The sequence below is a fragment of the Halichoerus grypus genome, chromosome 5 (genome assembly GCF_964656455.1).
Source record: "Halichoerus grypus chromosome 5, mHalGry1.hap1.1, whole genome shotgun sequence".
In the NCBI taxonomy this organism is placed as follows: Eukaryota; Metazoa; Chordata; class Mammalia; order Carnivora; family Phocidae; genus Halichoerus; species Halichoerus grypus.
In genome coordinates, this window is record NC_135716.1 from 91,150,855 (window position 1) to 91,172,239 (window position 21,385).

A 21,385-nucleotide genomic window follows, 5' to 3' on the forward strand; every position below is an offset into this window, starting at 1 on the left:
TGGACCTCTCCCTGCTTCTGCGAACCCCCATCCCCACCCCCCGTGTGCTGCTCCTGGTGCTGCCACCCTTTGGAAGGCCCCTCTGCTCTCCCCCAGCGCAGCCCTGCATACCTCCCAGGGCTGTGTTCCAAACTCCCCAGTTCTTGTCTCTGGGTTGCTGCAGAGTTGTGTTTTATGTGTTCCTGCCCCCCAGTAAGAAGAAGCAGAGGACTTGCTGCTCACTACCTGGTGACAGTCATGCTCAAAGCATGTTCCTTGAATTAAATTGGAAAATGATGCATCCCCAGGGCTGCCCACAGAGGAGGGCATGGTGCAGGAGACTGAACCACCAACAATGAAAGTCAAAGCTTGAGAGAGAAGGAATGGCCGTGAATTATTGTGATAGAGGTGACAGGGGCTCGGGAAAATCCTTAGAGGTGGTGTCTGTGCACTTGACTATTAATTTTTAGTTGAGTGTGGATGTTGGTTCTTTATTAGTGTGCTGGACATATTTCAGGGTGCCTGGCTACTCACACTTGAAGCAGGGGGTGGCCCCCTCCCCCATGGTCCCTGCCGCCTTGTCGGCAGCAGGGACCAAGGGGACAGTGGTTGTATGCCAAATAATGGGATGCAGAAGCCCATCTGGATGGGGTGAAGTGTGTATCCTACACGACCCTCCAAATCCACAACTGAGCCTTGGAGGTTACTGTCTGGGGCACTTGTACCGAGAGCCATAGTGGGGAGTTGCAGGTGAATGCACAGGTAAGGGAGGCATATGTGAGCTGAGTTGTTGGAGCACAGAAACTTTGGCCAAGTAAAGGAAGCCCATCCTTGAAGAGAGGAGTGCAGCCTACCTGAGGAAGTCGTCTAGGTCACGTGGGTTTCCAGTTCTGGGACTTCCAAGGTCTATGACCCATACTCTTGGGTTGCTTTGAACTTCCACAGTGTCACTTGTCATACATCCTCCACCCCACACACATACACTCTTGAGCTAGTCGAATGGGCCCCTGAGCTCAAATCCTTGTGATTATCCGGCTAACGTCCAAGAGGATGGCCCACACGTGTAGGGGGTTGGTCATGGTCAGGAGGATGGTCATCTCTGCTGCCAGCCCATCTGCTTCCTTTACTGTCCTGCAAAGCCAGCCTGGCTCCCAGAGGAAGGTGCCTGAGCACCTCTGGAAACAAAGGTGGGTGTTCTGGGCTTTTCCTCACTTTGGAGAAGTGGGCCCTTGGAGCCTGCTGCACTTGTTAGCTCATTGGCTCATCCATCGATAATGTTTACTGAAGTGTCTGACAGGCCCCAAGCACTGAGCTCAGGGCATGCACAGATAGTAACAGAGTTCCTCAGTGTCTAGAGATTCCCACTGGGAGTCACAGCGTGGCCTCCACGAGGCCGAGAGAGCACAGGGAGAAGGCTGTGGTCTTGGGTGGAGCTGGGAGAAGAGCATTAGTGGTTTATACAAGGAGTGCTCGCTGAGGGGGAGCTGGAGGGGCTGCACCAGGAGAAGGAAACTGCTTCTCTGAAGACCACGCATTCAAAACCTGTGCATGCCTTGGCAGCTGGGCAGCCCCCATGTCTTATGTGTGTCTATATGTGTCTGTGGCCTTGGCATTGGAAGACAGAACGGGAAGGGGGTGGACATTGTGTCGAGGGCCTCGGCAGACCTCTCATGAGCTTCCTGAAGCCGTGGCCTCCGGTTCCCACCCAGGTCGTGGTCTTATTCCTGAGGCACTGGACAAGGCCCTCGAGGTCTTCTGCGTTCCTTGCTGCCCCAGCGAGCTGATATCCTTCCTAATGCCACCCTGAGGAGCCCTTCTGGCATTTTTCGGGAAGGACCTGGGCTTAGCATCCTCTTTCTGGGGCCACGAGAACATCAAGGGAGACACAGACAGGAAGCTTGCCAGCTTCTAGGAGGATGAACCAGAGGACAGGGTGTGATGGGGGAACCAAGGAGGTGTTATCTTGCCCCACATGGAGATGGTGGTGACGGCCAGTAAAGAGACTGTTTGGAGATCCAGCAGATGCCTCTCAACCAGTCTGAGAACTTGGTGAAACTGGGGCATCCCGGGTCCAGAAGTGCCCCCTTCAAGGGTGTTAGCAGCAACAGTTACGAAATGCACGCTGGTGAGGAGGAGCAGGCCTTTGCTGGTTCTGAGCGAGGGTCCTTTTACTGGAACTCACGCAAAGCTTGTGGTTCCTAGGCCACCAGACTTGGCAGGGGAACTGTGCCATGAAGTTGCCCTCTTATTAAAAACAATCTGCCTGACAGTCCATTTCTGTTATCTTTGAAACCGGATGGAAGGAAAACAGTGGTCAGTAGATCTAGGGTAATTACAGGGAGAGCATTTACAGGCAAGTAATCTGATTCCGTCTTTTAATTTTTTTTCTCCTCCAGAAAATAGAAGGCAGATTCTGGTACTTCTATTCAATTATAAGCATTTTCCACTGGATATGCTGCCTTTGGTCCTGGTGGAGTTGGGAAAAGGGTCTGTTACCTTAGCCATGAGCACGGTAGGGTCAGGGCAGGCTGCAGGGCGCCCCCATGTGCCTTTCCAGATGCTTCCATGCTGTGCCAACTTTAGGATGGGGGTGAGGGGGCCCCAGGTGAGTATGAGAGGGTAGGGGGGACTCTGGGGCGTTAGCCCTGCCTTTTCTGGAAAGGGAGTGGAGGGCCATGGCGAGGGGTGAGTGACAGGAGAGGGGGCACTGAGGAAGAAGAGCAGGGAGATACGGTCTTGGGGGCTGGTCCTAGTGCCAAGCATGTCATGGGTGGAAGAGCCCTGGACATCCTAGAAGTGCTCAGGTCTCCCCTATGGGTTAAATGGTTAAGGAGAGAGAAGCTAGGGGATTGTACAAATTTGGGCGAGGAGAGGACAAAGACGTACTGTTCCCAGGCAGAGAACAGGTGCCGAATTCAGGTTCAGCTGCTCGCTGCTCAAAAACCAATACTTGACAGACAAAGGATGGTGGGAAAGGAAAGCTTGCTTTCTTCAGGAAGCTGGCAGCCTGGGAAGGTGGTGGGCTAACGTCTCGAAGACCATCTTCCCCATCTAGGTGAGGCTGGAAGGGTTTAAAGGGGAAGGGAGGGGAGCACGTGAGCAGGAGAAGCAGATGCCCTGGCGGTTCGTCCGAGGTGGACGTGACCCTGAACAGAGTTGCTGGCATCTGGGGCCGCTGTTTTCATGTAGTCAGACCTTATCTTCTGGGAGAGTCTGGTCCTTCGCTCCTCAAGGCCTCTGGTCTGCAGATCTCAAAGTAGGTTAGTTCTGCTCTAGACCAAGGGACTTAGGTCAGCAATTGAGGAGTCATAAGCTGGAAGCAGGTTATCCCTTGAGACCCATTGGAGTGCTGTTCTAGTGGTAGGCATGTGCAAAGAGAAGGACATGTTGGTTATAGCAAAACGTTTAGAAATCCTGTAAATATCCATCTATAGGGGAACAAATAAACTGCGGTGTAATCCCAGGAGGGGATACCATATAGCTGTATAAAAGGAAAGAACTAGAATTATATTTAATCTCAAAAACATCGAGGAGCAAAACCAAGGAACGTGTCTGTATGGAACCCCAAAGTGTTTATATAAAAAAGTGGGGACTGATACTTTCAATGATTATACACACACACACACACACACACACACACACAGGTGTGTGTGTATCTGTATGTACGTGGATTTTTAAGAAAAGTCTGGAGTGGTATATCCCTAAATCATAGCAGTGCCAGTCTTTGGGGAGTTGAGGAGGGGAAGCAGGATGATGGCTGGTAGTCGGAAGAGATTGAAGGCTTATAATATTTTCATTAACATTTGTTTTAAATATTCTAATTGAAGTAAATATTAGAATGTTTAAAGTATTTTTGAAGTCGTAGTTCAGCAGCGTTCTAAGGTGGCGGCTTCAGCATTTAGGACCGAGTAAATGAGGCTGCAGCTGGGGGGCAGGGACCCAGCCCAGGGGCTCGCTCCCTGGGAGTCCTACCCTAGGCAGACAGCGAGGAAGCCTCGTCATGACTCAGCAGGACACATGTCATGGAGATCAAAGTCGGTTTGGGGTGAAGTGAGTCATTGTGTTTGCCATCTTCTTTGCTGGTTCTGTAGCGGGTAGTCATACCTCCTTAGAAGTAGCATCAATAATTTAACATTAACTAATCATCATCTTTAGACAAGCTCTATTTTAGGTACCACTGGGGAATTAAACCAAAAAAAAAAAAAAAAAAAAGAGAGAGAGAGAAGGAATGAGTGATATTTTTGTCCTTGAACTTAAAACCAGGCCAGGCCCTCATCTTGTCTCACTTGACTATTAATTCGGTCTCCCTGCTTCCATTCTTGCCCTCTGCTCTGTCCTCCACCCACCTCCAGAATGAGGACTCAAAAACACAAATCTGATCTGTGTCCTCACTTTTCCTCTGCTGGCCTCTTTCTCAGCTCCCCCTGTCTCAGAGGAGAGGTTTGACTTTATCCGTGTGCCTTTCGGTGCCCTTTCCCACCTGGCAGAGTCCTGTACCCTCCAGTCATGTGACCAGAGCCCATGGCAACCTTCTTGCTGGTCCTGGAACGACACTATCGTGTTTTTGTGTGGCACTTACTTCCCCGCCCATCCTTCAAGACCCAATTCAAATGCCCCTACTTCTGTGAAGCCTGTTTGTACCTTTCTCCTTCTTTTTTTTTTTAAGATTTTATTTATCTGTTTGAGAGAGAGAGCAGCAGCAGAGGGAGAAGCAGGCTTCCCGCTGAGGAGGGAGCCCGATGTGTGACTCGATCCCAGGACCCTGGGATCATGACCTGAGCCAAAGGCAGACACTTAACGACTGAGCCACCCAGGCGCCCTACCTTTCTCCTTCTGAGGGATCTTAATCTTTTCACTTTGCACCTCACTGCCGTCACCTTCTGTTATATAATAATGATCAGTTATGTGCATTTCCTTTGGGATTGTCCGCTTAGCATGCAACCATGTCTTATTAATCTCTCCCTCAGTTTGTGAAGGGCCCCCCTTCATATAATAGGTACTCAGAAACCTTTGGTTGAAAGCGTAGCCTATGTCCCAGTTATCTTTGCCCTGTAACCAATTACTCCAAAACTCAGTTGCTTAGAACAACCATTTTATTACGCTCGTGGAACCTGTGGGTCCGGCACTGGGGCGGGCATCGTGGGGGTGGCTTCTCTCTGTTCCCCAGTGTTTGGGGGCTCAGCTGGGAAGATTCAAGGCTGGGAGGCTGCTTGTGGCTGAGCAGTGCGATGATGGCCCCCTCCCCGGGGCCCGTCCACGTGCCTTGGGCTTCCTCCCAGCACGGCAGCCTCAGGACCCTCGGAGTTCTTCCGTGGTATTAGAGCAGATGCTGTATCACTTGTGTATGACCTGACCCTGACGTCCACAGGGTCACAAGCCCGCCCAGGTCCCAAGGGGGGGGGATTAAAGCCCATCCCCGATGGCAAGGTCACACTGAGGAAGAGCACCCGGGACAGGAGGTGTTGTTGAGCTGTGTTTGGGAAATACACCTTGTCATGGTGTGGGGGAGAAATTGGTTTCACAGCTAGAGCTAACATCACTTCCTACTGCAGGTCCTCCTGCAGCTGGTGGCTTCCTGCCTGTTGAGCACTTACGATGGGCCACGCGCTGAGAGTCTTCAAGGAAGAACTCATTTAATCCTTCAGCAACCAGCTGAAGATTAAATCACTTCACAGATGAGGATACTGAGGCACAGAGAGGCTCAGTATTACCAGCTGAGGTCTCACAACCCCGCCTGTGCTGTGTAAGGTCAAGGAGGGAGAAAAGTCTGGAATTAGCTGCACCCTTCAGATCTGCTGCTGGGTTGTGGCACCGCACGAACGCACGGGAGTCAGAGGCTGTTTCAGGGGATATTTTTAGTGGAAATAAGGACCGAGATACAGGCCTTTGTGCCCATGGTCTTGGGAAGCAGGGCAGACTGCTGTCCTGGCTCTGTAGATTCCGTGTGTGCGCGCGTGCACCTTGGTTAGGCTGCCTCTAGGGGGCGGTGACACTGACCTAGCGGGACCTTCTCTGTGAAGGTGCTTTGGGTGGTGTGGGTGTCTCCAGCCTGGCTTCATTGACTGTCTTCCCCCACCCTTTGCTTCAGGTTCTGCTTCTGTAAAGTGAAGACACTAAGAATATACCTCCTGGGGTTGCTGTGAGCGTTGACATTCGTTAATCCACATGATGCCCTTGAACGGTGCCTGGTACCTGATCGGGGTCCCACAGGTGCTGGCTGTTGTTGGCAAGGCCAAGCTCTGTGTCTGTCTGTCCCCTGGTCCAGAAGGAGATCGCACAGAGATTCTTTTAGCTCGTGCCACTCTTGTCCTCCATTGGCTGAAGGCTAAAAAGTGGGGATCTTCAGACATTGTCCCTGGAGTCGCCTCCCTGACTGCTCTCTCTCGGGAACTTACGTTCTGGGGAGCTTTTGGCCCAGTCTCCACCCCGCAGAGGGTCTGTTTGGCATTTTAAACTTGAGGCCATATATTCCCCATGATAGTCGTCAGGATCAGGTTGGCAAGAAAAGCCAGTCCGTGGTTTATCCTCACTTAGCGCTGATGTTCCCCTAGCACATTCAGCATGCGCCACAGACTAAGAAAAGTATTAGTCACGTTCTTTTTTCTGGAGAAAGTGGCTTAACCCCAAGGGCATCTCCTTGTCTGGTCATTGTGGCTCTAATGACGTCACCTTCCTTTCGTGGTGTGAGGATTAAATGAGATGGTGTACGCCAGCAGTGAGGCTAGTGTCTGGCACCCTAAAGTGCTAATCATTATCATCCTTTATCTGCATTTTAAAAACAACACATACTTGCCTGTTTAAAATAATGGGAGGGGCGCCTGGGTGGCTCAGTTGTTAAGCGTCTGCCTTCGGCTCAGGTCATGGTCCCAGGGTCTTGGGATCGAGGCCCACATCTGGCTCCCTGCTCGGTGGGAAACCTGCTTCTCCCTCTCCCACTCCCCCTGCGTGTGTTCCCTATCTCGCTGTGTCTCTATCTGTCAAATAAGTAAATAAAATCTTTAAAAAAAAAAAAAAATAAATAAATAAATAAAATAATGGGAGAATAAAAAGGAAAGAGAAGGCGAGAGTCACCCATATTCTCAGCACTCAAAGATTCAGCCCAGGATCGTTGTTTTCTGGGGTCAGTTTTCTAGGTATAGTATTTTTTTAAACATAATTTTACTACCTATGCAGTTTTGCATTTTTAGCCAAAAGTTAAACGTCAATGTTCCTTTTACACTCTTGTACTTACAAAGATTTTTTTTCGTGGTTTTAGATTATCTCATGTTGGCAGAAATAAAATGAAATCTTGAAATGTTCATTGGATGGCTTTCACAATACTATTTGATCTCTGGGGTTACAACCTGTGAGATCGAGATATGGTGCATTACGTTATTCCCATTGTATGGATAAAGAAGTATGCCAGCATGGCGGAGTTGCTTGTAGAATTTGTACCAGCTGGGTGCGGAGGGAGCTTTGAAGATTGTAGAGGCCACAACTGGAAGAGCACAAGTGGAGTGGTGAGCTAGGTCCTTTGACACTTTGACATGCTCAGTCATGCATCTTGAACGTAGCAGTTGGATCCTTTGCCTAGAGATGTGGGTTCCCTGAGCCCAGGCGTATTCCAAAAAATGCATAAGAAGCTAGTTTTCACAGGCACAGTGACCCCTCCTGCTCACTAACTCCTGAATCATACTACCCCTAGCCAGTTTCATCTGGGAACAAAGGAGAAAGAGCGTCCTTGGACATGCATTGTCTTGAAAAACTAGTTAAGTGATAGATACTGTTGTGTTAGTTTATGTGACTAGAAACTGTCACAACAAAATCTAAAAGGACCTGGCCAGTCCTAATGATCATGCACTGTCTAAAGCAATATTCTTAATTCTTTTTCTGGGCCTTGAATTGCTTTCCAGAATCTTTTTAAAATTTATGGACCTCTTTTCTAGAAAACACATAACATGGGCAGGGAACACAGTTTTTCATTAAATCTTAGGACTCACAGGTGTTGGTCAAATACTGGTGTAAAACAAACTACCCCCAAACTTCAGGCTGAAAACAGCAATAAATTCTTCTCAATTTTATTGTAAACCTAAAATTGTTCTAAAAAAAATCATAGTCTTGGGCGCCTGGGTGGCTCAGTTGGTTAAGCGACTGCCTTCGGCTCAGGTCATGATCCTGGAGTCCCAGGATTGAGTCCCACATCGGGTTCCCTGCTTAGTGGGGAGTCTGCTTCTCCCTCTGACACTCCCCCCTCCTGTGCTCTCTCTCTCTCATTCTCTCTCAAATAAATTAAAAAATAAATAAATAAAAAAATAAAAAAATCATAGTCTTAAAAAAAGATTTTGATTGGAGAAGCTGTGTGCGCTCTGTGAAAGCAGTAATTACTGCAGTTGTCAATAAAATTCTTAAAATGATACAAAAGTCAAAAAAACACAAAAAATAACAGCAAACATTATCTCATACAGTTTCCATGCATCAGGAATCCAGGAGCATCTTACCTCTGGTGGCTCTGAGGCTGTGGCTCCCGACGGGGTACAGTCATCTTGGCTGGGCCTGGAGGACCCACTTCCAGTGTGGCCCAGTTACATGCTGGTGTTGGCGGGAGGCCTCAGGTAGACCTGCCCAGAGGGCTGCTTAGATGTCCTCCTCACATGGTGTATGTGGTCCCAGAGAGCAAGGCAGAAACCCTGGTGTCTTTTTATGGCCTGGCCTTGGAAGTCCTACTCCAGCATTTCTGCATTTCCAGTCAGTGCAGAGGGCAAGGTATGGAGGGTAACCTCCTTGTCCTCTCCAGTCATACCACCCTCCCTGCACATTGACCCGGGGGTTTTCCTAACCCTGTCATTTAGGGTTTTTATATGGGGGTTTTATGACATAGGCATGGTTCATTAAATCATTGGCCATTGGTGATTGAACTCAATCTCTTGCCCCTATCTCCTCCCTGGAGTGTGTGGGGTGGGGTTGAAAATTTCAACCCTCTAAGCTGGGCCAGCTGCTGTCTTGAAACTGTCTAAAGGCCTGCCTTAAATCATTAGCATAACTCCTTTGGGGCCAAACGGGCTCTTTATGAATGACAAAAGACATTGCCATCCCTTAGGAAATTCCAAGGGTTTTACAAGCTCTGGGCCAGGAACTAGGGACAAAGACCAAATATATATTTTTTTTATTCTACCATATTAGTCAATACAGAAGACATTTTATACAGCAGTCATACATTATTTTTATTTTTGGTTAAATTTATTTCCTACTTAATATGACTCGTACATACTCTTTGCAGAGGACAAGGGTGGGGAGGAGTAAAAGATAAAGAAGAACATAAAAATCACTTGCCATCCTATTACCCAGTATTTTCTCTCTGTACTTTTTTAGGTTTACAACAAAATCGAGAGGAAGATACAGAAATTTCCTGTACACCCCTGCCTCCACTCATAAATAGCCTCATGCATTATCCAACACCACTCATCAGAGTCGTACATTGGTTACCCGGGATGAACCTGCGTTGACACATTATGATGTGTCACCTGAAGTCCATAGTTCACCCTAGGGTTCACTCTTCCTGTGGTACACAGGATAAATGTATAATAAAATGTGTTCATCATTACAGTATCGTACAGAGTATTTTCACCGCCCTAAAAATCCTCTGTGCTCTGCCTGTTCATCTCCCCACCCGCTGCAACCCCTGATCTTTCTGTTGTCTCTAGTTTGGCCTTTTCTGGAATGTCACATGGTTGGAAGCATATAATGTGTAGCCTTTTTTGATTGGCTTCTTTCACTTAATAGTATGTATTTAAAGTTCCTTCATGTCTTTTCATGGTTTGAAAGGTCATTTCTTTTTAGTGCTGAAATCTGTTCTGTGGTCTGGATGTACCACAGTTTGTTGATCTCTACTGAAGGCCATCTTGATTGCTTCCAACTTTTGACAATTATGAATAAAGCTGATATCAACATTCATGTGCTGGTTTTTGTAGAAACAAAAGTTTCCAACACCTTTGGGTAATACTACGAGTACAGTTGCTGGATCATGTGGTATGGGTGTGCTTAGTTTTGTTAGAAACCCCCAAACTGTCTTCCAGAGTGGCTATACTGTTTTGCCTCCCACTAGCAATGAATGAGAGTTCTTGCTGTACGTCCTCTCCAGCATTTGGTGTTGTCAGTGTTCCAGATTTTGGCCTCTCTTACAGGCATGTAGTGGTATCTTTTTGTTGTTTTCATTTCTGTTTTCCTGGTGAGTTAACATGGAGCAGCCTTTCATATGCTTACTTGCCATCTGATATCTTCTTTGGTGAGGTGTCTCTTAAGGTCTTTGGCCCATTTTTTAATCAGGTTTTTTTCTTATTTTTGAGTTTTAAAAGTTCATTGTATATTTTGGGTAACAGTCCTTTATCAGATGTGTCTTTTGCAAATATTTTCTCCCAGTCAGTGGCTTGTCTTCTAATTCCTCTTGATTTTGTCTTTCACAGAGCAGAAGTTTAATTTTAACGAAACTTATCCATTATTTCTTTCCTGGATCATACCTTTAGTGTTGTATCTGAGAGGGCATCACTATACCCAAGCTCACCTAGGCTTCCTCCTATGTTATATTCTAGGAGTTTTATAGTTCTGCATACTACGTTTAGGTCTGTGATTCCTTCTGAGTTAGTTTTTGTGAAGGGAATAAGGTCTGTGTCTAGATTCGGGTTTTTTGCTTATTTGTTTTTTTTGCATGTGATGGTACAGTTATGTGAGCATTATTTGTTGAAGAGACTATCTCTGCGCCATTGGATTGGATTTGCCCCTTTGTCAAAGATCAGTTAACTGTATTTATGGGGGTCTATTTCTGGGGACTCCTTTTTGCTCCATTGATCTATTTGTCCTTTCTTTCTCCAATACCATGCTGTTTTCATTACTTTATAGTATAAAGTCTTGGAGTTGGGTAGCTTTAGCCCTTCAACTTTGTTCTCCTCTTTCAATATAGTGTTGGCTATTGTGGGTCTTTTGCCTCTCTGATAAACTTTAGAATCAGTTTGTTGATGTATACAAATAACTTACTGTGATTTTGATTGGAATTGCATTCAATCTATAGATAAAGTTGGGAAGAACTGATATCTTGACAATATTGAGTCCTTTTATCCAAGAACATTGAATTTTTCTCCATTTGTTTAGTTCTTTGATTTTGTTCATCAGTTTTGTAGCTTTCCTCCATATATACTTTCTGTATATTTTGTTACATTTCTACTATTTCATTTTGGGGAGTACTAATGTAAATGGTTTTGTGTTTTCAAAATTTCAAATTCCATTTGTTCCAGAGTTGGTTTGTTTTTTTAGTCAATCCCCTTAGGTTTTTTATATAGACAATCATGTCATCTGTGAACAAAGACAGTTTTCCTTCCCAACCTGTGTACCTTTTATTTTCCTTTTCTTGCCTTATTGCATTAGCGAGGACTTCCAAATATGATATTGAAAAGAAGTAGTAAGAGGGAAGATACTTGCATTGTACCTGGTCTTAGTGGGAAAGCTTTGAGTTTCTGACCATTAAGTCTGATGTTAGCTATAAGTTTTTCGTAGATACTCTTTATCAAGTTGGAAAAATTCCCCTCTGTTCCTAGTTTACCAAGACTTTCTATGATGAATAGTTGTTGGATTTTGTCAAATGCTTTTCCTGCTTCTCTTGATATGATCATGTAATTTTTCTTTTTTAGCCTATTGAAGTGATAGATTACATTGATTGATTTTTAAATATTGAACAAGCCTTGCATACCTGGGATAAACCCTACATGGTCTTGGTATATAATTCTTTCTGTAAATTGTTGGATTTGATTTGCTAATACTTCGTTGAGGATTTTTGCATCTGTGCTCATAAGGGATATTGGTCTGTTTTTTTCTTATAATGTCTTTGTCTAGTTTGAGTAGTAGGTTTGTGCTGGTCTCACAGAATGAGTTAGGAAGTGTTCCATCTCCTTCTGTTTTCTAAAAGAAATTGTAGAGAGTTGGTATACTTTTCTCCTTAAATGTTCAATAGAATTTGTTCATCTGGGCCTGGTGCTTTCTGCTTTGGAAGGTTATTAATTATTGAATCAATTTCTTTTATAAGTATAGGTCTATTGAAATCATCTATTTGTTGTGTGAGTTTTCACAGATTGTGTCTTTCAAGAAATTGATCAATTTCACCTAGGTTATTGAATTTGTAGGCACAGAGTTGTTCATAGGATTCCTTTATTATCCTTTTAATTTTCATGGGCCCTGTGGTGATGTCTTCTCTTTCATTTTTGATATTAGATAATTTGTGTCCTTTCTCTTTTTTCTTAGTCATCCTGGCTAGGGGCTTATTGATTTTATTGATCTGTTCAAAGAATAGCTTTTGATTTTGATGATTTTCTCTATTGATTTCCTAGTTTCAATTTCAATGATTTCTGCTCTGATTCTTGTGATTTCTTCTGCTTACTTTGGACTTAATTTGCTTTTCCTTTTCTGTTTTCCTAAGGTGGAAACTTAGATTACTGATTTGAGATCTTTCTTCTTTTCTAATATATGCTTTTGACTTTATGAATTTTCCTCTAAGCACTGTTTTGCCTGTATATCACACATTTTGGTAAGTTGTGCTTTCATTTTCATTTAATTCAAAATATTTTTAAATATTTCTTGAGATTTCTTCTGTGATCCGGGTGTTCTTTAGAAGTGTGTTGTTTAATACCCACATGTTTGGGGATTTTCCAGTTATTTTTCTGTCACAGATTTCTAGTTTAATTCCATTGTGGTCTGCGAGGAGACATTGTGTGATTTCTAGTCTTTTAAATTTGCTAAGGTGTGTGTTATGGCCCAGAATGCAGTCTGTTTTGGTGAATGTTCCATGCGAGCTTGAGAAGAATGTGTACTCTGCTGCTGTTGGATGAAGTGGTCAACAGATGTCCGTTATGCTCAGTTGATTGATGGTGTTGTTGAGTTCAACTATGTCCTTACTTATTTTCTGCTTCTTGGAGCAGTCCATTTCTCATAGAGAGGTATTGAAGTCACCAGCTCTGCTAGTGGATTCATCTGTTTCTCCTTGCAGTTCTATCAGTTTTTGCCTCATCTAGTATGGTGCTCTGTTGTTATGTGCACACATGTTAAGAATTGTTATGTCTTTGTGGAGAATTATGTAATGTCCTTCATCATCAGTGATAACTTTTTTTTACTTTGAAATCCACTCTATCTGAGATTAATTGAGCTACTCCTGTTTTCTTTTGATTAGTGTTTACATGGTATATTTTTTTCCATCCATTTACCTTTAATCCATATGCGTCTTTATATTTAGAGTGGATTTCTTGTAGATATGATATAGTTGGGTCGTGTGTTTTGGTCCACTCTAAAAATCTCTGTCTTTTAATTGGCATGTTTAGACCATTGATTGACATTTAGAGGGATTCCTGATATAGTTGGATTAGTATCTACTATACACATTACTATTTTGTATTTGTTGCCCTTGTTCTTTGCTCTTATTTTTGTCTTCCACTCTTTTTCTGCCTTTTGTGTCCAGTCCTTTTTATGTGGTTATATATGATCCTGTGTATATTTGTTTTTTTCTTTTTAAATTACAGAAGTGATGTGTACTTATTGCAAAGTAATTTAAAAAGTATAGGAATGTCTAAACTGAAAAAAAGTAATAATAATAAAAAAGTCCCTGCCCGGGAGGAGTCTTCTGTTGTAGGCTGAGAAGGGAGATGGAAGGGGCCGTGAGGCCAGGGGATGCCTTGGCCAGGTAGGGGACCTGGGTCTCTTTGAATACATAGCACTGTCTCGGAAAATGAGGGGCAGTGCCAGGAATAGGAAATGTGGACGGTGGGGTGTAGAAAGGGAATTAAACTGAGAAGAAAAAGGTAATTTTTACTTCTGTGTTAGGGTCCATTCCCGAAGAATGGCATTGTTTTCAGGGGTCAAAGGCCCTTTGTGGGGCAGGAAAGAAATGAAGGAGATATCGAATGAACAGGTGCAGCTGAATGTGTGTGGTTCAAGTCCAGTCCGGTGTTTATTTATTTATTTGTTTGACAGGGCTGTTTATAACCTGCTTCTGGCTTGGACAAGTCATTTTGACCTTGATGCCCTGGCTCATTGAGGCCACTTAACGCTGTTTACTTTTCAGGGGGTGATGTGTGTGATCTGACAGTCAAGCGCTTTCGTAAGGTCTGTGAGGAGAATGCAGGCTGGCTCAGCCCCGGGTTGCCTCACAATAGCCAGGATCTGACGGGGCCTCCGCTGCACCCATTCACTAGAGAAGAATGAAACGCTCTTGACCCAAATTCGTGGAGAGTCTTTGCAGAAGGAAGGAGCTTAAAGCTACCGAGAGCTTTAAGTTAGGAGACGTTCTCTAAAATTTGGACACCTGGTTGCCAGTATGTAGAGACCCGTGAAAGCAGCAGTTGTCGACCCCGCCATGCGTTTGAATTTTTAGAAATGCTGATGCCCAGGCTGCACCCCAGACCAGTTACGGCAGGTGGGGGCCAGGCCCTGCTATGTTGTAAAGCTCCCGGGGTGATTCCAGTGTGGATCCAAGGTGGAGAGGTAGTGCCTTGAAGAAGCTGGCTCCTCCTGACTTGCCTCTAGTAGCCTTCCTGGAGGCGGGGGACGAGGGGTTGTAGCTTTTGTGTCACAATACACGGAAATACGAAGAGACCTAAATGTTATGCATGTAGTTAAATTGTTTTCAGAGTTCTGTGTTTCTAGAGTAGTGCAAACATTTGATTCAGAATGTCACCATATAGATATTTTAAGTTGTCATAGACAGAGTACGCAGTCAAAACGCTATACACCAAATTTCCACAGACTGAAAATAACTAATGAGCTGTCTTCTCAGTGACTCTCGATGTAGTAATGAATGCTGTCAACCAGGATGGATCAATGAAATTCACATACCACTTTGATCTGTTGATTTGGTTCGCACCGTTCATTTGTTCAGTTCCCGGTTTCTGCTCATGAAGCCAGGATGGGGTTCCGGGTAAGATTTTGATTGGGAGAAAAGGTTCCCCATGAATTACAGGCCTTTCCTTGTAGGGTCTCTGGTGAAGTCTGTCGTCTGGTAGATGAGGCCCGAACACTGCCCACCTCCCCCAAGCTGCAGCCCCGGACTGGCGCTAGAGCTACATCCCGCTAGTCCTTGAGCTGTCCTGGCTGTTCACCAGCTGGATCTCCGACAGACAGGTTTACATTAGGGCAGCTGCAATTCCTTTTTGGAGAGGGAGAGGGAAAGCTTTCATGGATGGTGGAAGTGGGCTGCAGCTGTGGGTGGAGGTGGGTGGCCCAGAGATGCTGTCATTGTCAAGAGGCCCTTGGAATGTCCTGGGGTGATGCCTGGCCAGAGCTGTGGATCCAGAGCTGCAGAATGTTCCATCCAGGAGGGGTTTTTAGCTAGCAGCCCTATACTGAAGAGTAATTGTGGGCTAGACCCTGTGGCAGGGGCTTTGCAGATGTTATCTTACGGAATCTTTTTGATAACTCTGTGATGCACACATTGTGATTATCCCCGTCTTACAGATGAGGAAACTGAGGCTCAGAGAGGGTTAAGTAACTTAGCCAAGATCGCAGCTAGTAAGTGACAAAGCCAGCCCTGATGTATGTGCTGGTCCACTCCCAAGCCTTCTTAGAAATCATTTTACAGATGAAGAGATCAAGATCCAGAAAGGAAAAGCAACCTGTCCAAGATGACACAGCCAGTCCCAGTTGCTGGCAGAGCTGTGGCTGGAACTCACGTGCCCCTTGCGCCTCACTGGCATGCCCAGCCACTGCTGAGGGGAAGGAAGGCCATGGGGGTGTGCCCCCTTCTCCCTGCTCCAGGGCTCAGGCTGTAGGCATGGAATGAGAAATGAAACTCATCATATTTCCTCGCTCCTGAGTCTGTGGGGGAGACCGTGTTAAGAAGAACACGGAGAAGGCGGGCAGAGGCTACCCCAGAGCAGCATAGCCCAGTCAGAAGGCAGGGGGACTGGTGGGGAATCAGAGCCACCATCCCGAAGGGCGGGTCTACACTGTCAGTCCCCCACCCCCCCATTGCCAGTGTGCGGGCATCTGGGCAGCAGGGCTATGCTTCGGCCCTGCACGTACTTCCACATTCGTGTGCACTCAGCTTAAAGCTGCAGTCGCCTGCAGGAGCTCGGCTCTGCCCACCCCCCCGCCCCCAACACGGAGGGTGCAGCACCAAAGCGAGGGCCCCAGGATTACCTCCGACCTACAGGCCCAGACTGCAGGACGGTTGCTTTTATTTGTTTTCATTGGAATGGGTGTCGAGGATTCAACGTTTCATGCTCATTTTATTAAAAACTTTATAAACGGCATTAATAAATAGATAAAAAACTGCTACACAAATGACAGAGGGACTAAATGAAATTCCCTAGGGTTCAGCCGTTGAATAAGTAACAGAACCGCGACTTTGCATGGTCAGATTTCCACACATGCAAATTAGGGACAGAGCTTTACTGCAGAGTGTTTTAATTAATATTTATAAATCACAGAGCACCTCAGAAGGGGCCAGCAAGCTATTTATATGATCATGTCATACAAATCACAAACCCTTTCGAAGATCGCTGCCTACTCTGCATTTTGGTCTGAGAAGTAAGCGAGCATGTCTGTGTGTCCCCCACAGGTGTAGTGTCGGCACAGCGACATGTTGCCGTCCAGGAAGGACCCCTGTACCGCACGGAGGGCTCCCACATCACCATCTGGTGCAACGTGAGTGGCTACCAGGGGCCGTCCGAGCAGAATTTCCAGTGGTCCATTTACCTGCCATCCGCCCCAGAGCGCGAGGTCCAAATCGTCAGCACGGTGGACTCTTCCTTCCCTTACGCCATCTACACCCAGCGAGTCCGCGGGGGGAAGATCTATGTGGAGAGAGTGCAGGGGAACTCAGCCTTGCTGCACATCACCGACCTCCAGGCCCGGGATGCCGGGGAGTATGAGTGCCACACGCCCAACACGGATGAGCGGTACTTTGGGAGTTACAGTGCCAAGATGAACCTAGTGGGTAAGGAGATGACGTTTCCCATGGCCAGTGTCCCGCCCCAGTAAGTCCACGCGGGCTGCTATGCCCAAATACCACAGCCTGGCTGGCTGAAACCACAAGTGTTTATTTCTTATAGTTCTGGAGGCTGGAAGCCCAAGGTCAAGGTGGCAGGCACAGTTGGTTCTGGTGAGGGCCCTCTTCTGGGTTGCCAACTTGTGATTTCTCATTGTGTCCTCCCATGGCAGAAAGGGAATGAGAGAGCTCACTGAGGTCCCTTTATAAGGGCACTAATCCCATTCACAAGGGCTCCCCCTCCATGACCTCATCACCTCCCAGAGGCCTCACCTCCAAACACCGTTGGGGGGGTGGGGGAGGAAAGATGAGGATTTACCATATGGATTGTGGGGGAGGGGAGGAAATAAACACCGAGTCCAGATCACTGAGTCACTTCTTTTTTAGTGCAACTTTATTTGACTTAAAAAACAAAAACAAAAACAAAACAAAAAAAAATCCAAAGCTCCCCAGATATCTTAGTGGTTAACTGGTAGCATGAGTGAACAAAGGTTGTGGGTTCATTTGTAAATAACAGAAGGCTGAGGCTAAAACTTATGAAAGATCGAGTGCAGGTGTCAAGAATTCAGAGGTTAACTGACCCTGTAGCTGGCGAAAGGGGATATGAAAATAGAAGGCAGGGACATTTGTGGTTGATGATCTGTCTGAAGAAAGGACGAAGATGGAGCATATGACATCAGCTAGCAGAGAAGCGAAACTGCTGGGCAGTGGAGGGGCTCTGAGACCCCTGGGGCGCTGCTGAATCAGGAAGCAAATGCACCTGCAGGTCCTTCCTTGCTCACACCCGGAGCCCGCCCCTAGATCCTTTGGCTGCATGAGTAAGGAATTATGCACCAGCCCTCTCCCTTGGCCCTCGTGCTCCCTGAGTGATGGAGGGAGTTGGCAGGAGGGGAGGGGACAGATTTCAGTGTGGACGGCCATGGGCCACCACGCTTGCTGACGTGAAGGGTCAATGATATCAAGGCTGTTCTGTTTTCTGCCCACATCTTAATTTTCCCACATCTGTTTTTCTGCCTACATCTTAATTTCCAGTTTTTATTATCACAATTATGCTTGGAAATTATGACGTGAGCAGAAAAACAGAACAGCCTTGATATTGTTGACCCTCCATGTGGGTGAACATTGCAGCCCAGTGCTGTCCACACTGAAATCCCCCCCTCCCCACCCCACGCCAAACTTGCTTTTCCTTTCTCTCGGTCTGCATCCCATGAGGAGGCCTGTGAGAACCCAGGCCTGAGATCACGCACTGAGAAAAGACAGCACTGGTTGTGACTGGGGTGTCCCCATCACACCCCATCAGGCCGAGAAGGGGGGTGTTTAGTCTCCAGAGTACATTTCTGACCAAGGCGCCATGGTGCAATACCCGAACTGAGGCTTCCTTCCAGCGCTGACCACTCTGACACATGCATTGTAGGAAAATTCAACCCGCCAGACAATTGAGGATGTTGTTGCTTCCCTCTACCAAAGATTTTTTTTTTTTTTACAACATAGCTTTGCTAGAGGATTGCATTGCTGAAGTGAGTTGGGCGGGGGGACACGTGGGGGTGGGGCCGCGAAAGGGGAGGAAGTCAGCAAGGTGCACAGACACATAAAACTGCAACTTCTAGGAACGATTTCCTTTTGAAGATCGGTCAGAAGCCAAGTGAAAGTATCTTGACGCAGTACCAAAATGAACAACAAAATCTCATTTGGCCTAAAAGAGAATTCTTTTTTACATGGTATTTTCAGGGAGTTCATTTACTGTGGGAAACAAAATACATCCTACCTGTTATCCAAGTGTTATTAAAATACCAAACAGGTAAGTGTAAGTGCCAAAAAATTGCAGTCCAAATCCCAGCAGGCAACTCCTTCTGTTTCTGTGCCATCCGGGGTCGCCCGTGGCCTCACGGTGACTGTTGAAGGCCGTGGGGGGTGGGTGGCTAGGCCCCTCCCCGCCGCGAGGGTGAGCTTCTGTGGCTTTGTGACCGGGCACCTGGGACATTTCTGTGTTGCAGTGATCCCCGACACCCTGCAGACCACGGCCGTGCCCCAGACTCTGCACAAAGTGGAGCAGGACCCCCTGGAGCTCACGTGTGAGGTGGCCACGGAGACGCTCCAGCACAGCCACCTGTCTGTGGCCTGGCTCCGGCAGCGAGGGGGCGAGAAGCCCGCGGAGGTCATTTCCCTGAGCCGAGACTTCGTGCTGCACTCCAGCAGCGAGTACGCCCAGAGGCAGAGCCTGGGGGAGGTGCGGCTGGACAAGCTGGGGAGCACCACCTTCCGCCTCACCGTCTTCCACCTGCAGCCCTCCGACCAGGGCGAGTTCTACTGTGAGGCCGCCGAGTGGATCCAGGACCCGGACGGCTCGTGGTATGCCATGACCCGAAAGCGTTCCGAGGGAACCGTGGTCAACGTCCAGCCCACGGGTCAGTCTCTCTCTTGTGCCCGCTCTCTACCTGGTGGTGAGGGTTGTCCGACGCCGGGAGGGTGGCAGACTTCTTCTCTGGTGACCTCTGAGGGTACTAGGAATGTAGAGGGAGCCTAAGATCTGACCTTCTAGTGAGTCTTGGAGAGGAGCAGGCCAGACCAAATCTGGCTTACAGGCATGGTTTCTTGGACCCACGTGGAATTTTATATTTTTTCTTGAATTACAAATTCATTTTAAAAAATTAGGAGATTTCACATAAACCATTTGTATCTGATGAACTGGGTTCACAGTGGCTGTCCCCTTTGATGACGTTACCTGTTTCAGGGACCAGTCCTGTTTCATTTGTAGAAGACATTTGAGATTATGAGCCTTCCATCAGAGGTTTGAAATTATGATCTAGGGACACTTTGGCTTAAATTATTATTTTTTATATTAACACTATGTCTTAAGATATGTGGTGTTTTATAATTTCCAAAATACTTTATCACGTATTACTTCAGGGTCCCTCAGAAGGTCTGCGAGGTAAGTCGGCGGTGGGGCAGATGCCGAGGGCAGTTGCTTTATGGTCGGGCCCTGGGAGGAGTCACAGGGCGGGTTGTCAAGGCCAGCCTGGTGAGTATCGACTTTCTCGGGTGAAAGACCTGGAAAAGGGGTTCCCTGAGGAGGCTGAGTGACATGTTTATAGCTGGGGTGAGAAGATGGTGGCACCGTGGGCTGAGATCTTCCCTGACTCCTTGTATTATTCCCCCGCAATCTCTGACTGCCCCGTGCCCCCCGAGTGCAGCCAGGCTCCAGATCAGAGCTGACCCCTGTTGCTGGCTGCCTCGGCTGGTCAGGGGCAGGCTCTCCACGAGCCTTCAGTGCCCTGGCTTTGGTCGTTGTGTCATCATCGAGGTGCAGTAAGTGGCCCAAGAACCTTCCTGTGTTGTTCCTCACCTCTACTGAGGGGCTACCGTTGGAGGTGTGGTTTGTGGGAGATGAGCTGCAGTACAGGGGGGTCTCCTCTTCAGGACCTGACCTTGACCTCACTGTCCCTTTTGCTACATACAGTCAGGGGTCCTGGTCTTCTCCCACTTGTTCTTGTGTCCTTCTAGAGCAGTGCTTCCAACTTACCTAACGGTACAGATTCCTGAATCAGGCTCCTGGGGTGGGGCTGGGGGGCCTGGGAAGCTGGATTTCCAGTACACATCCCAAGTGATTCTTCCACTGCCCACATTGTCCAGCACAGCTCTGCAGGTAATAGGGCAGAAGGGATTCTCTGGACATCTGATGGGCTTTTCTGAGAAGGGGCGGCTCCCAGAAAGAGAGCACTTTATCTGCTCTGTCGGGCCCAGAGCAGTTAGCAGCTTCTGGATCTTCCAGTACTAAGACATCTAGGGAAGGCACTTCATCTTTATCCTTTCCCTTTCTGGATGGCTTTACGATCAGCTTCAGAAGTCTGGACCAAATTTTGAATCTTAATGCTTTCAAAGTAGGTGGCATCAGTTAATCTTCTTTATTTTAATCTTACCAATTTGGGATTAGGACTTTCTGAATTTGCCCAGCAAATGTATTCAGACTAAGCCAGCAAAGGGAAAACTAGATATAAAAAAAAAAATAAAGTGGATGACTTTACTCTGTGCCCCCGCGCTTTTCAGGTTCGACAGTTGCAGCCCCATCTTGAGGCCCTTCCCTTAGTTCCTTTCGGTAAACACTCAGTAAGTCTCTGCCGCAGTGAAGGTCTGGCGAGAGCCACTGGGGATTCCGAGATGAACAGCTCTTGGGGCCTGCGTTCCAGGAAGGGGCAGCTGTGAAGGCTGGTGGCTAAGTGGGGCATGCTGAGGTTTGTGATGCTGCTGTCTGGACAGTGCCCTGGGACACAGTGACTAGGAAGTGCTCTTGCCACCTGAAGTTTTCTCTGGATGGGAGAGTGAAGGCAAATCCAGGAAAAGCAGCGAATTTGCTAAGTGGAGCTGAGTCTGAAGCTTGAGGAGACAGCAGAGGGACAAGCATAAGGGCACAAA

General features: G+C 47.0%; 1 protein-coding gene across 2 annotated transcripts in view; it reads left to right on the forward strand.

Moving 5' to 3' along the window:
* Positions 1-21,385, forward strand: part of IGSF3 (immunoglobulin superfamily member 3) — a 90,872-nt gene that overhangs the window by 35,520 nt on the left and 33,967 nt on the right. For both annotated transcript variants that reach the window (XM_036091800.2, XM_036091801.2), the window contains exons 3-4: positions 16,547-16,924; positions 18,970-19,380. In XM_036091800.2, the coding sequence (XP_035947693.1) occupies positions 16,547-16,924; positions 18,970-19,380 (789 nt within the window). The remainder of the gene's footprint in view (positions 1-16,546; positions 16,925-18,969; positions 19,381-21,385) is intronic.